The sequence below is a fragment of the Oncorhynchus clarkii genome, chromosome 1, assembly GCF_045791955.1.
Source record: "Oncorhynchus clarkii lewisi isolate Uvic-CL-2024 chromosome 1, UVic_Ocla_1.0, whole genome shotgun sequence".
NCBI classification, from domain to species: Eukaryota; Metazoa; Chordata; class Actinopteri; order Salmoniformes; family Salmonidae; genus Oncorhynchus; species Oncorhynchus clarkii.
The window spans coordinates 91,110,097-91,124,186 of NC_092147.1; the positions used below are offsets into that span (position 1 = coordinate 91,110,097).

A 14,090-nucleotide genomic window follows, 5' to 3' on the forward strand; every position below is an offset into this window, starting at 1 on the left:
TGCTTCTAGGACAGGTAATACAACATGTTAGGCTGCTTCTAGGACAGGTAATACAACATGTTAGGCTGCTTCTAGGACAGGTAATACAACATGTTTAGGCTGCTTCTAGGACAGGTAATACAACATGTTAGGCTGCTTCCGGGACAGGTAATACAACATGTTAGGCTGCTTCCAGGACAGGTAATACAACATGTTAGGCTGCTTCCGGGACAGGTAATACAACATGTTAGGCTGCTTCTAGGACAGGTAATACAACATGGTAGGCTGCTTCTAGGACAGGTAATACAACATGTTAGGCTGCTTCTAGGACAGGTAATACAACATGTTAGGCTGCTTCTAGGACAGGTAATACAACATGTTAGGCTGCTTCTAGGACAGGTAATACAACATGTTAGGCTGCTTCCAGGACAGGTAATACAACATGTTAGGCTGCTTCTAGGACAGGTAATACAACATGTTAGGCTGCTTCCAGGACAGGTAATACAACATGTTAGGCTGCTTCCAGGACAGGTAATACAACATGTTAGGCTGCTTCTAGGACAGGTAATACAACATGTTAGGCTGCTTCCAGGACAGGTAATACAACATGTTAGGCTGCTTCTAGGACAGGTAATACAACATGTTAGGCTGCTTCTAGGACAGGTAATACAACATGTTAGGCTGCTTCTAGGACAGGTAATACAACATGTTAGGCTGCTTCTAGGACAGGTAATACAACATGTTAGGCTGCTTCTAGGACAGGTAATACAACATGTTAGGCTGCTTCTAGGACAGGTAATACAACATGTTAGGCTGCTTCCAGGACAGGTAATACAACATGTTAGGCTGCTTCTAGGACAGGTAATACAACATGTTAGGCTGCTTCCAGGACAGGTAATACAACATGTTAGGCTGCTTCTAGGACAGGTAATACAACATGTTAGGCTGCTTCCAGGACAGGTAATACAACATGTTAGGCTGCTTCTAGGACAGGTAATACAACATGTTAGGCTGCTTCCAGGACAGGTAATACAACATGTTAGGCTGCTTCTAGGACAGGTAATACAACATGTTAGGCTGCTTCTAGGACAGGTAATACAACATGTTAGGCTGCTTCTAGGACAGGTAATACAACATGTTAGGCTGCTTCTAGGACAGGTAATACTACATGTTAGGCTGCTTCTAGGACAGGTAATACAACATGTTAGGCTGCTTCTAGGACAGGTAATACAACATGTTAGGCTGCTTCCGGGACAGGTAATACAACATGTTAGGCTGCTTCTAGGACAGGTAATACAACATGTTAGGCTGCTTCCAGGACAGGTAATACAACATGTTAGGCTGCTTCTAGGACAGGTAATACAACATGTTAGGCTGCTTCCGGGACAGGTAATACAACATGTTAGGCTGCTTCTAGGACAGGTAATACAACATGTTAGGCTGCTTCCAGGACAGGTAATACAACATGTTAGGCTGCTTCTAGGACAGGTAATACAACATGTTAGGCTGCTTCTAGGACAGGTAATACAACATGTTAGGCTGCTTCTAGGACAGGTAATACAACGTGCTGCCCCCTGTCTGTCTGTGAGCACACAGGCCTGATGACCTATTGAGCCTGATATTATAACGTTCAGGATGAGGAGAGAAGAGAAATGCACTTTTACACAGGGAACCATTGGTATCCAAGAGCAAATGGATGCTAATATTTTTTTAACATTTCTGTAACAAACTTGGACTATCTTAACAAATACAGAATCTGCTGTTTTAATATTGGAAGATTTTTTTTTTAAAAAGCATAATTTAAAATGTCGTGATTGATAAACATACGTTTTTCACTCACCAGGCCCACCGCCTCTCCTGTGGTTTCGACCTCTTAACGTGCTACAAAGAGGAACTGTAAATATATAGGTCGGATAATTAGCTTATTAAGCAGTCTGCCATTATCTCTCGTTTTCTCCAATACAACCTTGACAACAGATAAATGATATATTGCCATTGATAGGCTACAATCGTCTAATTGAGCAGCGGTCTAATAGAAAGGGTTTTATTCACAGTCAGTTCCCATATTGCTAATGATACGTTTAACTGACGGGCCGATGAATGGCGCCCGCAGCAGCATGGTGTTAAATGAATAGAGTTGTCATTGACAGGACTTTATTGACTCCAGACGGATTAATGTGAGGAGTGTGTGTGATCATGATGCTCCGTGCGGTTTCCTTTCAAACCGGAAACCTCGCAAATCAACCAGAGCCTTTTTCCAGTCACAGAGTCAGGGAGCTGAATAACGAAGGATTCATTCTTGTCTATATACTGTTGTTGTTATTATTATTATTATTATTATTACTAGCAATAATTGTTATTTAATCGTTATTATAGTAATATCAACATAATAATAAGCCTAACAAGTCACAATAATAATAATACGTATAGTCTAATGTATAAGTATCAATAAAATGTAATAACTTTTTATAGGCATCAAATGTTTAAATTTAGATAATTTTCTCCCACGCGTTACTTGACACAGCCACAAGCTGGAAATTGCCTTCCAACCAGGGCCCCGAACAGCTCACCCACCCACCCATCTAGTTTTTAACTTTCAAGTTTCTCAACCCACGTGGGGACTTTACCAGTATACCGAGTCTACCAAGCTGTGCCAATTACATTATTTCACGCATCGCCTTATCGCCTCTGAACGGAAATGTTATTGTGAACTATGTCCGGTTTTCTAAAATGCGCGTGGGGTTGAGGAGGTTTATAGATGTGTATCACTGAAACACCAGACAGTAAGTAACCTAGTCGGCCTGCCGGACAGACGAGTCGACCTCTCAGTTCCGCTCAACACCACTGGAGGGCAACAGGATTGAGAATCAACAACAAAATAATAATAACAACAAATACAATAATCATATTATTAGTAGCCTATGTTAACAATATACAACATATATTTGACTATAATAGATTATAGGCCTAATGTATAGCTAGTCTGGGCCTACCACTGTATCCATATGTTCCGTTATCATTAGACCGTGTGCCTTTACCCGTTTCATTTCAGGATGTGAAAGTCATTAAATTTCAAGACAAACAATTTCCCTTCTAGTGATATAAATAGCTCGTAACTAAATAGGCCTGTAGCCCAGTCTTTCCTAAAGCAAAGCCTATTCAAACGACCCTGACAAAGTTTCCGAGTCTAATGCAGCAAAGGTGAAAATTCCGTGATTGTGGCTCTCATTTGATTGTGGTTTGCGATGGTAGTTCTGTCGCTGCTCTTGCTCGGCAAGACTCGATAGTTTCCGACGCTCATATTCCGGAATAGAACCCTTATATGTAGGCAGGGGTGTTCTTAGATTTACCGGATAAAACCATGTATGGCTTCTAGAGAAGAACCGGAATTCCTATTTGAAGGCGATGTGTAGAGGAAACATTTCAAATCGTATACATCAGATACGCTTGTAACATTGATGTCCGTCTAAACTGATAACGTGCCATCTTGCATTCGTTCATTTCTTTGCACTTATATTGTTTTATCATTTTCGTGCTAATGGAAACTGCATGGAGAAAAAACAAACACATTCTATCGCTTTATATTGGAGAACTTTCACTTGTGGGTTCTCCATTGACAGCCCGGGGCCAATAGGATCCCCCAGCGCCTCCTCTCTCGAACCAAACGACCCTTGTATGGGCAGTGACGTAGTGGCGCATTCACTGCCCCACTGATAAATACATACTACTGCTACTCGTGCTGCTAGGATCCGTCATTCACTAAACAGCCTGATGATCTGGAGAGAGTAGAGTAGACTATAGAGGTGGTATCAACACACGCTCCAGATTGTGTTAACTTCTCCGGACAGGTTATCAGATGTTTCAGTGTAGGATAGGACAGTAAGGCCACACATACTCAACCAGCCGGTTTAAAATACCGTTTTAACCCTGGAAACAGCGAGAAGCCGTTAGTTAAATGATGACGGCTAAAACTTTAGAGAAAGTCCCGGTCTCTCTGGGTGGGTATGTCCATCCTGTCCCTGATTCCATCTACTCTGTGGATCATGACAGTCTGCCGCCCGGGGTGGCTATCTTTCCTAACGCTGATTTAGGAGGCCACTACCACGACCATCTTAGCGGAGCTCCAGGTAAGCGTGGACTATACAGGGTGATGTTTTGATATCATGGGGACCTTTAGAGAATGCAACATGTGCTGTGTTGGTTATTGGAGAGGAAACACATCGGCTACTACGTATAGATTATAATATTATGCACACTGTTTGATATTGAATTGTTTCATCTTGGTCAAGAGATTTTGGAAATGTTTTTGAATGAATGGTTGTGGGACAAATGTATGTCTGGATATTTGTATCAATGGTAATAATTAAAAAAATGTTTTAGAAGCGCATGGCTAGAGTTACGCACTTTTCCCCCAAAAAGTTTGCATGAAAGTAAAACGGCACCCCTTTGAAAAGTTGAATGAATGACCGGTGGGTAAAGGATGCGAGCGCGCAGCACGCACCAAACACTGTGCGCACGAGAACGGACCTGCAGCATGTTTTTTTTTTTTAAAGCTCTCTGATTTGTTTGTTTCGTGATTATCTGCTAAGATGTCTCTTCTTATCTTCCAGATGGCTTGATGAGTGGCGATATGAGCTTAGAGAAACGCTCTCTCGACCTGTCTTACTCTAGCTTCTCCCAGCCACCTGGCCATCGGAACCAGACCTTCACCTACATGGGAAAGTTCTCCATCGACTCTCAGTATCCCGGTAACTGGAACCCCGAGGGCGTCATCAACATTGTGAGTGCGGGGATCCTGGGCATGACCCAGCCATCTTCCGCCTCCTCCTCCCCGGCGTCCTCCGGCTCTCCCGGACATTTCTCCTCCACGCTCAGCTGCACCATGGCCCAGAACCAGGCCGACATGGAGCACCACCTCTACTCTTCCCCGCCTCCCTACGGCTGTGGGGAGGTCTACCAGGACCCGTCGGCCTTCCTCTCCACCGGGCCCGGTATCTCTTACCCGCCGCCGTCCTACTCCTCCCCTAAGCCCAACACAGACTCGGGTCTCTTCCCCATCATCCCAGACTATGCTGGGTTCTTCCCGCCGACCTGTCAGAGGGACATGCAGGCCATGCCTGACCGCAAGCCCTTCCCCTGCCCACTGGACTCCTTTAGAGTACCCCCACCTCTGACTCCCCTGAACACTATTAGGAACTTTACATTAGGTGGGCCGGTCTCGGATGGACCCAGACTCCCCACCGCGTACAGCCCCCAGAACCTCCCCCTGAGACCCATCCTGCGGCCCAGAAAATATCCCAACAGGCCGAGCAAGACCCCGGTCCATGAGCGGCCGTACCCCTGCCCAGCGGAAGGCTGCGACCGGCGGTTCTCTCGGTCTGACGAGCTGACCAGACACATCCGGATCCACACGGGACACAAACCGTTCCAGTGCCGGATCTGCATGAGGAACTTTAGCCGCAGCGACCACCTCACCACGCACATCCGCACGCACACCGGAGAGAAGCCCTTCGCCTGTGATTTCTGTGGCCGTAAGTTCGCGAGGAGCGACGAGCGCAAAAGACACACCAAGATTCATCTCAGACAGAAAGAGAGAAAATCATCCACTGCGCCATCAAACAACACGAACTCTGATCGCTCCGGTACCGGTTCTATAAGCGCATCTAGCGGAGTCTGCTCCTCCAGCACGGGACAGCTGGCGGGATGCCCCTCGCGGGCGGTATAGAACACACTATAGCCAACAGGTTAATGGAATACATATTTAGAAACCTTGACGAACTAAAGACAATAGAGATTGAGTTTTAATTGTTTGGAAGCTGCAAGTTCAAAACATAATATGGAACGAACTTTACATGCAACAGCATCATTCCGGTGCGCTCCAAACGTTCCCACGATGTATCCTCTTAGTTTGGTGGCTGAGAGAAACGCACTTTGTTTGCATAGGCTACTGAAGTCAGTCAAGTTAATAGACAATACTTTTAACACGTGGCTGCCTATATTCTCTTCACGTATCGGGAAGAAACATGTTGAGGATTAATATCAAGCACATTTACACTGACGCGCCAATAGGCTACAATATACACAACGCTGCATGGAAAGAACGTTATGTTTGCAATAATTTAGAAGGAAAGGTGTTTTAAATTATTTACTAGACAAAAATGTGTCCATTTTAACATGTTCGTTGATTGTATTTCCCCCTGTTGTGCCTCGTTTCACACGTTATTTTTGTACATTGTCAATACAAGGACGATTTAATGAATTGTACATTTTGTCATTTAATATCAAAGTTTGATTATATGTATATTTTTGTACACATTGTGCCGTGTAACTATGGAAAGTGTTGTGGTTTATGTCTAACAATAAGGAATGTAAATAATTGAACTCAAACCGACTTGACATTTGTTTTTCGTGAATGTTTCCGACTCATATTAAATGTTAATGTTGATTAAAAAAAATCTCAACGGCCTCCAGAAAGGGCTGGTTATTTCTTGTGAACTAAAAACAAATAAAGTAAACTCTGAACAACATGAACATAATGTAATATTATTGGAAAGTACACCAGAAGGGGTGGGCATGGTAATTCCCGTGTAACGTCAGTCTGATGTGAGTCATGCCTTCACAAGGCTGCTCCCACTCACGGTCCATCCGTGCTGTTCTGATGTTGTGGTTAACAACAACTAGAACAGGAAAGATCTTTACCGTTGTTCATGTAGAGATCTATACACACAGGACATCCAATAATAATAATAATAATAATAATAATAATAATAATAATAATAATACGTTAAATAAAGAAAAGAAGAAGAATAATAATCTAAAGTATATACTTTGATCATCCAACACTAATACCATAGTCTGATCAACATTAATATCTAATACCATAGTCTGATCAACATTAAAAACTAATACCATAGTCTGATCAACATCCAAATCTAATGCCGGTAGTCTGATCAACATTAAAATCTAATGCCGGTAGTCTGATCAACATTAAAAACTAATGCCGGTAGTCTGATCAACATTAAAAACTAATGCCATAGTCTGATCAACATCCAAATCTAATGCCGGTAGTCTGATCAACATTAATATCTAATACCGGTAGTCTGATCAACATTAAAAACTAATGCCGGTAGTCTGATCAACATTAAAAACGAATGCCGGTAGTCTGATCAACATTAAAAACTAATGCCATAGTCTGATCAACATTAAAATCTAATGCCGGTAGTCTGATCAACATTAAAAACTAATGCCGGTAGTCTGATCAACATTAATATCTAATACCGGTAGTCTGATCAACATTAAAATCTAATGCCGGTAGTCTGATCAACATTAATATCTAATGCCGGTAGTCTGATCAACATTAATATCTAATGCCGGTAGTCTGATCAACATTAAAATCTAATGCCGGTAGTCTGATCAACATTAAAAACTAATGCCGGTAGTCTGATCAACATTAATATCTAATGCCGGTAGTCTGATCAACATTAATATCTAATGCCGGTAGTCTGATCAACATTAATATCTAATGCCGGTAGTCTGATCAACATTAAAATCTAATGCCGGTAGTCTGATCAACATTAAAAACTAATGCCGGTAGTCTGATCAACATTAATATCTAATGCCGGTAGTCTGATCAACATTAATATCTAATGCCGGTAGTCTGATCAACATTAAAATCTAATGCCGGTAGTCTGATCAACATTAATATCTAATGCCGGTAGTCTAAACAACATTAATATCTAATGCCGGTAGTCTGATCAACATTAAAATCTAATACCGGTAGTCTGATCAACATTAATATCTAATGCCGGTAGTCTGATCAACATTAATATCTAATGCCGTAGTCTGATCAACATTAATATCTAATGCCGGTAGTCTGATCAACATTAATATCTAATGCCGTAGTCTGATCAACATTAATATCTAATGCCGGTAGTCTGATCAACATTAATATCTAATACCGGTAGTCTGATCAACATTAAAATCTAATGCCGGTAGTCTGATCAACATTAATATCTAATGCCGGTAGTCTGATCAACATTAATATCTAATGCCGGTAGTCTGATCAACATTAAAATCTAATGCCGTAGTCTGATCAACATTAAAAACTAATGCCGGTAGTCTGATCAACATTAATATCTAATGCCGGTAGTCTGATCAACATTAATATCTAATGCCGGTAGTCTGATCAACATTAAAATCTAATGCCGGTAGTCTGATCAACATTAATATCTAATACCGGTAGTCTGATCAACATTAATATCTAATGCCGGTAGTCTGATCAACATTAATATCTAATACCGGTAGTCTGATCAACATTAATATCTAATGCCGGTAGTCTGATCAACATTAAAATCTAATGCCGGTAGTCTGATCAACATTAATATCTAATGCCGGTAGTCTGATCAACATTAAAAACTAATGCCGGTAGTCTGATCAACATTAAAATCTAATGCCGGTAGTCTGATCAACATTAATATCTAATGCCGTAGTCTGATCAACATTAAAATCTAATGCCGGTAGTCTGATCAACATTAATATCTAATACCGGTAGTCTGATCAACATTAAAATCTAATGCCGGTAGTCTGATCAACATTAATATCTAATGCCGGTAGTCTGATCAACATTAATATCTAATACCGGTAGTCTGATCAACATTAATATCTAATGCCGGTAGTCTGATCAACATTAATATCTAATGCCGGTAGTCTGATCAACATTAAAAACTAATGCCGGTAGTCTGATCAACATTAAAAACTAATACCGGTAGTCTGATCAACATTAATATCTAATGCCGGTAGTCTGATCAACATTAATATCTAATACCGGTAGTCTGATCAACATTAAAAACTAATGCCGGTAGTCTGATCAACATTAAAAACTAATGCCGGTAGTCTGATCAACATTAAAAACTAACGCCGGTAGTCTGATCAACATTAATATCTAATGCCGGTAGTCTGAGCAACATTAATATCTAATGCCGGTAGTCTGATCAACATTAAAATCTAATGCCGGTAGTCTGATCAACATTAAAATCTAATGCCGGTAGTCTGATCAACATTAAAATCTAATGCCGGTAGTCTGATCAACATTAAAAACTAATGCCGGTAGTCTGATCAACATTAAAAACTAATGCCGGTAGTCTGATCAACATTCAAAACTAATACCGGTAGTCTGATCAACATTAAAAACTAATACCGGTAGTCTGATCAACATTAAAATATAATGCCAGTAGTCTGAGCAACATTAATATCTAATGCCGGTAGTCTGATCAACATTAAGAAAGAACAAAGAGTTGATTGAAACCACAGGATATAGCAACATCTCATGTACAGTATCTTTGTAAACTTTTTTGATCGTAGACAACCGTTGAATGACAGACACACACAACAGGTTGATACAGTAAAGGCCACTTTATAGATCAACAGAACGCAACAGTCAACAGAAAAGGTCGTGGACATTCTACCTGCCACCTAAAGATTTGTCATGAAACATACATGAAACATATCCATGAGACAGTAGATCGTGTTTCCGAACACCAATCAAACGATAGGCCTAAACAACTTTATGTCACCAACAAACTCTCTGTCAAAGTCATTTGTGTCATGGTCAAAACATGTTGCTACAACAGTAGCTAGGAAGGGGAGAAGTCTGAGCTGCTCTGCCTTCTTAACAACACTATCAACAAGGCAGGTCCTACAGGCCCTAGTTTCTACCTTCTTAACAACACTATCAACAAGGCAGGTCCTACAGGCCCTAGTTTCTACCTTCTTAACAACACTATCAACAAGGCAGGTCCTACAGGCCCTAGTTTCTACCTTCTTAACAACACTATCAACAAGGCAGGTCCTACAGGCCCTAGTTTCTACCTTCTTAACAACACTATCAACAAGGCAGGTCCTACAGGCCCGAGTTTCTACCTTCTTAACAACACTATCAACAAGGCAGGTCCTACAGGCCCGAGTTTCTACCTTCTTAACAACACTATCAACAAGGCAGGTCCTACAGGCCCTAGTTTCTACCTTCTTAACAACACTATCAACAAGGCAGGTCCTACAGGCCCTAGTTTCTACCTTCTTAACAACACTATCAACAAGGCAGGTCCTACAGGCCCGAGTTTCTACCTTCTTAACAACACTATCAACAAGGCAGGTCCTACAGGCCCGAGTTTCTACCTTCTTAACAACACTATCAACAAGGCAGGTCCTACAGGCCCTAGTTTCTACCTTCTTAACAACACTATCAACAAGGCAGGTCCTACAGGCCCTAGTTTCTACCTTCTTAACAACACTATCAACAAGGCAGGCCCTAGTTTTGTTGCAATGGGAGGACTGTTCAGTCATGTGGTCAGGTGCCACAAAGAGGGACTTAGGAGAATTACAATTGTAGCTAACATTAATAATATGCATGTCAATCTCTCCTGCCTCAAAGTGGAGGAGAGATTGACTTCAATCACTACTTGCATTTGTGAGACCTATTGACATTGACATGTTGCACAAAGCACCAAGCTGTCTGTTTGAACTACTGGCACACAGCTCAGACACCCAACATACCCCACAAGACATACCACCAGAGGTCTGTTTGAACTACTGGCACACAGCTCAGACACCCTACATACCCCACAAGACATTCCACCAGAGGTCTCTTCACAGTCCCCAAGTCCAGAACAGACTATGGGAGCAGCACATTACTACATAGAGCCATGACTACATGGAACTCTATTCCACAGTACTACATAGAGCCATGACTACATGGAACTCTATTCCACAGAGCCATGACTACATGAAACTCTGTTCCACAGTACTACATAGAGCCATGACTACAGGGAACTCTATTCCACAGTACTACATAGAGCCATGACTACATGGAACTCTATTCCACAGTACTAAATAGAGCCATGACTACATGGAACTCTATTCCACAGTACTACATAGAGCCATGACCACATGGAACTCTATTCCACAGTACTACACAGAGCCATGACTACATGGAACTCTATTCCACAGTACTACATAGAGCCATGACTACATGGAACTCTATTCCACATTACTACATAGAGACATGACTACATGGAACTCTATTCCACAGTACTACATAGAGCCATGACTACATGGAACTCTATTCCACAGTACTACATAGAGCCATGACTACATGGAACTCTATTCCACAGTACTACACAGAGCCATGACTACATGGAACTCTATTCCACAGTACTACATAGAGCCATGACTACATGGAACTCTATTCCACATTACTACATAGAGACATGACTACATGGAACTCTATTCCACAGTACTACATAGAGCCATGACTACATGGAACTCTATTCCACAGTACTACATAGAGCCATGACTACATGGAACTCTATTCCACAGTACTACACAGAGCCATGACTACATGGAACTCTATTCCACAGTACTACATAGAGCCATGACTACATGGAACTCTATTCCACAGTACTACATAGAGCCATGACTACATGGAACTCTATTCCACAGTACTACATAGAGCCATGACTACATGGAACTCTATTCCACAGTACTACATAGAGACATGACTACATGACTACATGGAAATCTATTCCACAGTACTACATAGAGCCCTGACTATATGGAACTCTATTCCACAGTACTACATAGAGCCATGACTACATGGAACTCTATTCCACAGTACTACATAGAGCCATGACTACATGGAACTCTATTCCACAGTACTACATAGAGACATGACTACATGGAACTCTATTCCACATTACTACATAGAGCCATGACTACATGGAACTCTATTCCACAGTACTACATAGAGCCATGACTACATGGAACTCTATTCCACAGTACTACATAGAGACATGACTACATGGAACTCTATTCCACAGTACTACATAGAGACATGACTACATGGAACTCTATTCCACAGTACTACACAGAGCCATGACTACATGGAACTCTATTCCACAGTACTACATAGAGACATGACTACATGGAACTCTATTCCACATCATGTAACTGATGCAGCAGTAGAATCAGACTTAAAAAACGGGTAAAAATACACCTTATGGAACAGCTGGGACGGAGAAGACACACACACACACACACACAGGTACAGACACATATACAGTGGGGCAAAAAAGTATTTAGTCAGCAAGTTCTCCCACTTAAAAAGATGAGAGAGGCCTGTAATTTTTATCATAGGTACACTTCAAATATGACAGACAAAATGAGAAAAAAAAAATCCAGAAAATCACATTGTCGGATTTTTAATGAATTTACTTGCAAATTATGGTGAAAAATAAGTATTTGGTAAATAACAAAAGTCTATCTCAATACTTTGTTATATACCCTTTGTTGGCAATGACAGAGGTCAAACGTTTTCTGTAAGTCCTCACAAGGTTTTCACACACTGTTGCTGGTATTTTACTAGGCCAAACTGACCAATCAGGGTGGGAAAGGCCTTGGTCAGGGACGTGACCAAGCACCCATTGGCAGTGGTGGAAAAAGTACTCAATTGTCATACATACCTTAATAGAAAAGTACTCAATTGTCATACATACCTTAATAGAAAATGACTCAATTGTCATACAGACCTTAATAGAAAAGGACTCAATTGTCATACATACCTTAATAGAAAAGGACTCAATTGTCATACATACCTTAATAGAAAAGGACTCCAGTAAAAGTCTAAAACCATTTGTTTTTAAATATACTTAAGTATCAAAAGTAAAAGCATGAATAATAAAAAATAACTTCTAATAAGCAAACCAGACGGAGCAATTTTCATATTTTATTTATTTATTTACAGATAGCCAGGGTCACACTCCAAAACGCAGACATCATGAGTCCTCCAGATCAGAGTCAGTAGGGATGACCTCTGTTTAGTGTCCTCCAGATCAGAGGCAGTAGGGATGACCAGGGATGTTCTCTGTTTAGTGAGTCCTCCAGATCAGAGGCAGTAGGGATGACCAGGGATGTTCTCTGTTTAGTGAGTCCTCCAGATCAGAGGCAGTAGGGATGACCAGGGATGTTCTCTGTTTAGTGAGTCCTCCAGATCAGAGGCAGTAGGGATGACCAGGGATGTTCTCTGTTTAGTGAGTCCTCCAGATCAGAGGCAGTAGGGATGACCAGGGATGTTCTCTGTTTAGTGAGTCCTCCAGATCAGAGGCAGTAGGGATGACCAGGGATGTTCTCTGTTTAGTGAGTCCTCCAGATCAGAGGCAGTAGGGATGACCAGGGATGTGCTCTGTTTAGTGAGTCCTCCAGATCAGAGGCAGTAGGGATGACCAGGGATGTTCTCTGTTTAGTGAGTCCTCCAGATCAGAGGCAGTAGGGATGACCAGGGATGTTCTCTGTTTAGTGAGTCCTCCAGATCAGAGGCAGTAGGGATGACCAGGGATGTTCTGTTTAGTGAGTCCTCCAGGTCAGAGGCAGTAGGGATAACCAGGGATGTTCTCTGTTTAGTGAGTCCTCCAGATCAGAGGCAGTAGGGATGACCAGGGATGTTCTCTGTTTAGTGAGTCCTCCAGATCAGAGGCAGTAGGGATGACCTCTGTTTAGTGAGTCCTCCAGATCAGAGGCAGTAGGGATGACCAGGGATGTTCTCTGTTTAGTGAGTCCCCCAGACCAGAGGCAGTAGGGATGGCCAGGGATGTTCTCTGTTTAGTGAGTCCTCCAGATCAGAGGCAGTAGGGATGACCAGGGATGTTCTCTGTTTAGTGAGTCCTCCAGACCAGAGGCAGTAGCTATGACCAGGGATGTTCTCTGTTTAGTGAGTCCTCCAGACCAGAGGCAGTAGGGATGACCAGGGATGTTCTCTGTTTAGTGAGTCCTCCAGACCAGAGGCAGTAGCTATGACCAGGGATGTTCTCTGTTTAGTGAGTCCTCCAGACCAGAGGCAGTAGCTATGACCAGGGATGTTCTCTGTTTAGTGAGTCCTCCAGACCAGAGGCAGTAGGGATGACCAGGGATGTTCTCTGTTTAGTGAGTCCTCCAGATCAGAGGCAGTAGCTATGACCATTGATGTTCTCTTGATAAGTGTGCGAATTTGACCATTTTCTGTCCTGCTAAGCATTCAAAATGTAACGAGTACTATTGGGTGTCAGGGAAAATGTATGTAGTAA

At 42.0% G+C, this 14,090-nt stretch overlaps 1 protein-coding gene across 1 annotated transcript; it reads left to right on the forward strand.

The window, feature by feature from the left end:
- The first annotated feature begins 3,722 nt into the window (after nt 1-3,722).
- On the forward strand, nt 3,723-6,510 carry LOC139418251 (early growth response protein 2b-like). The gene is made up of 2 exons (XM_071167568.1): nt 3,723-4,106; nt 4,590-6,510. The coding sequence occupies exons 1-2, from the start codon at nt 3,935-3,937 to the stop codon at nt 5,702-5,704; spliced, it is 1,287 nt and encodes a 428-aa protein (XP_071023669.1). The 5' UTR covers nt 3,723-3,934; the 3' UTR covers nt 5,705-6,510.
- The last annotated feature ends 7,580 nt before the right edge of the window (nt 6,511-14,090 follow it).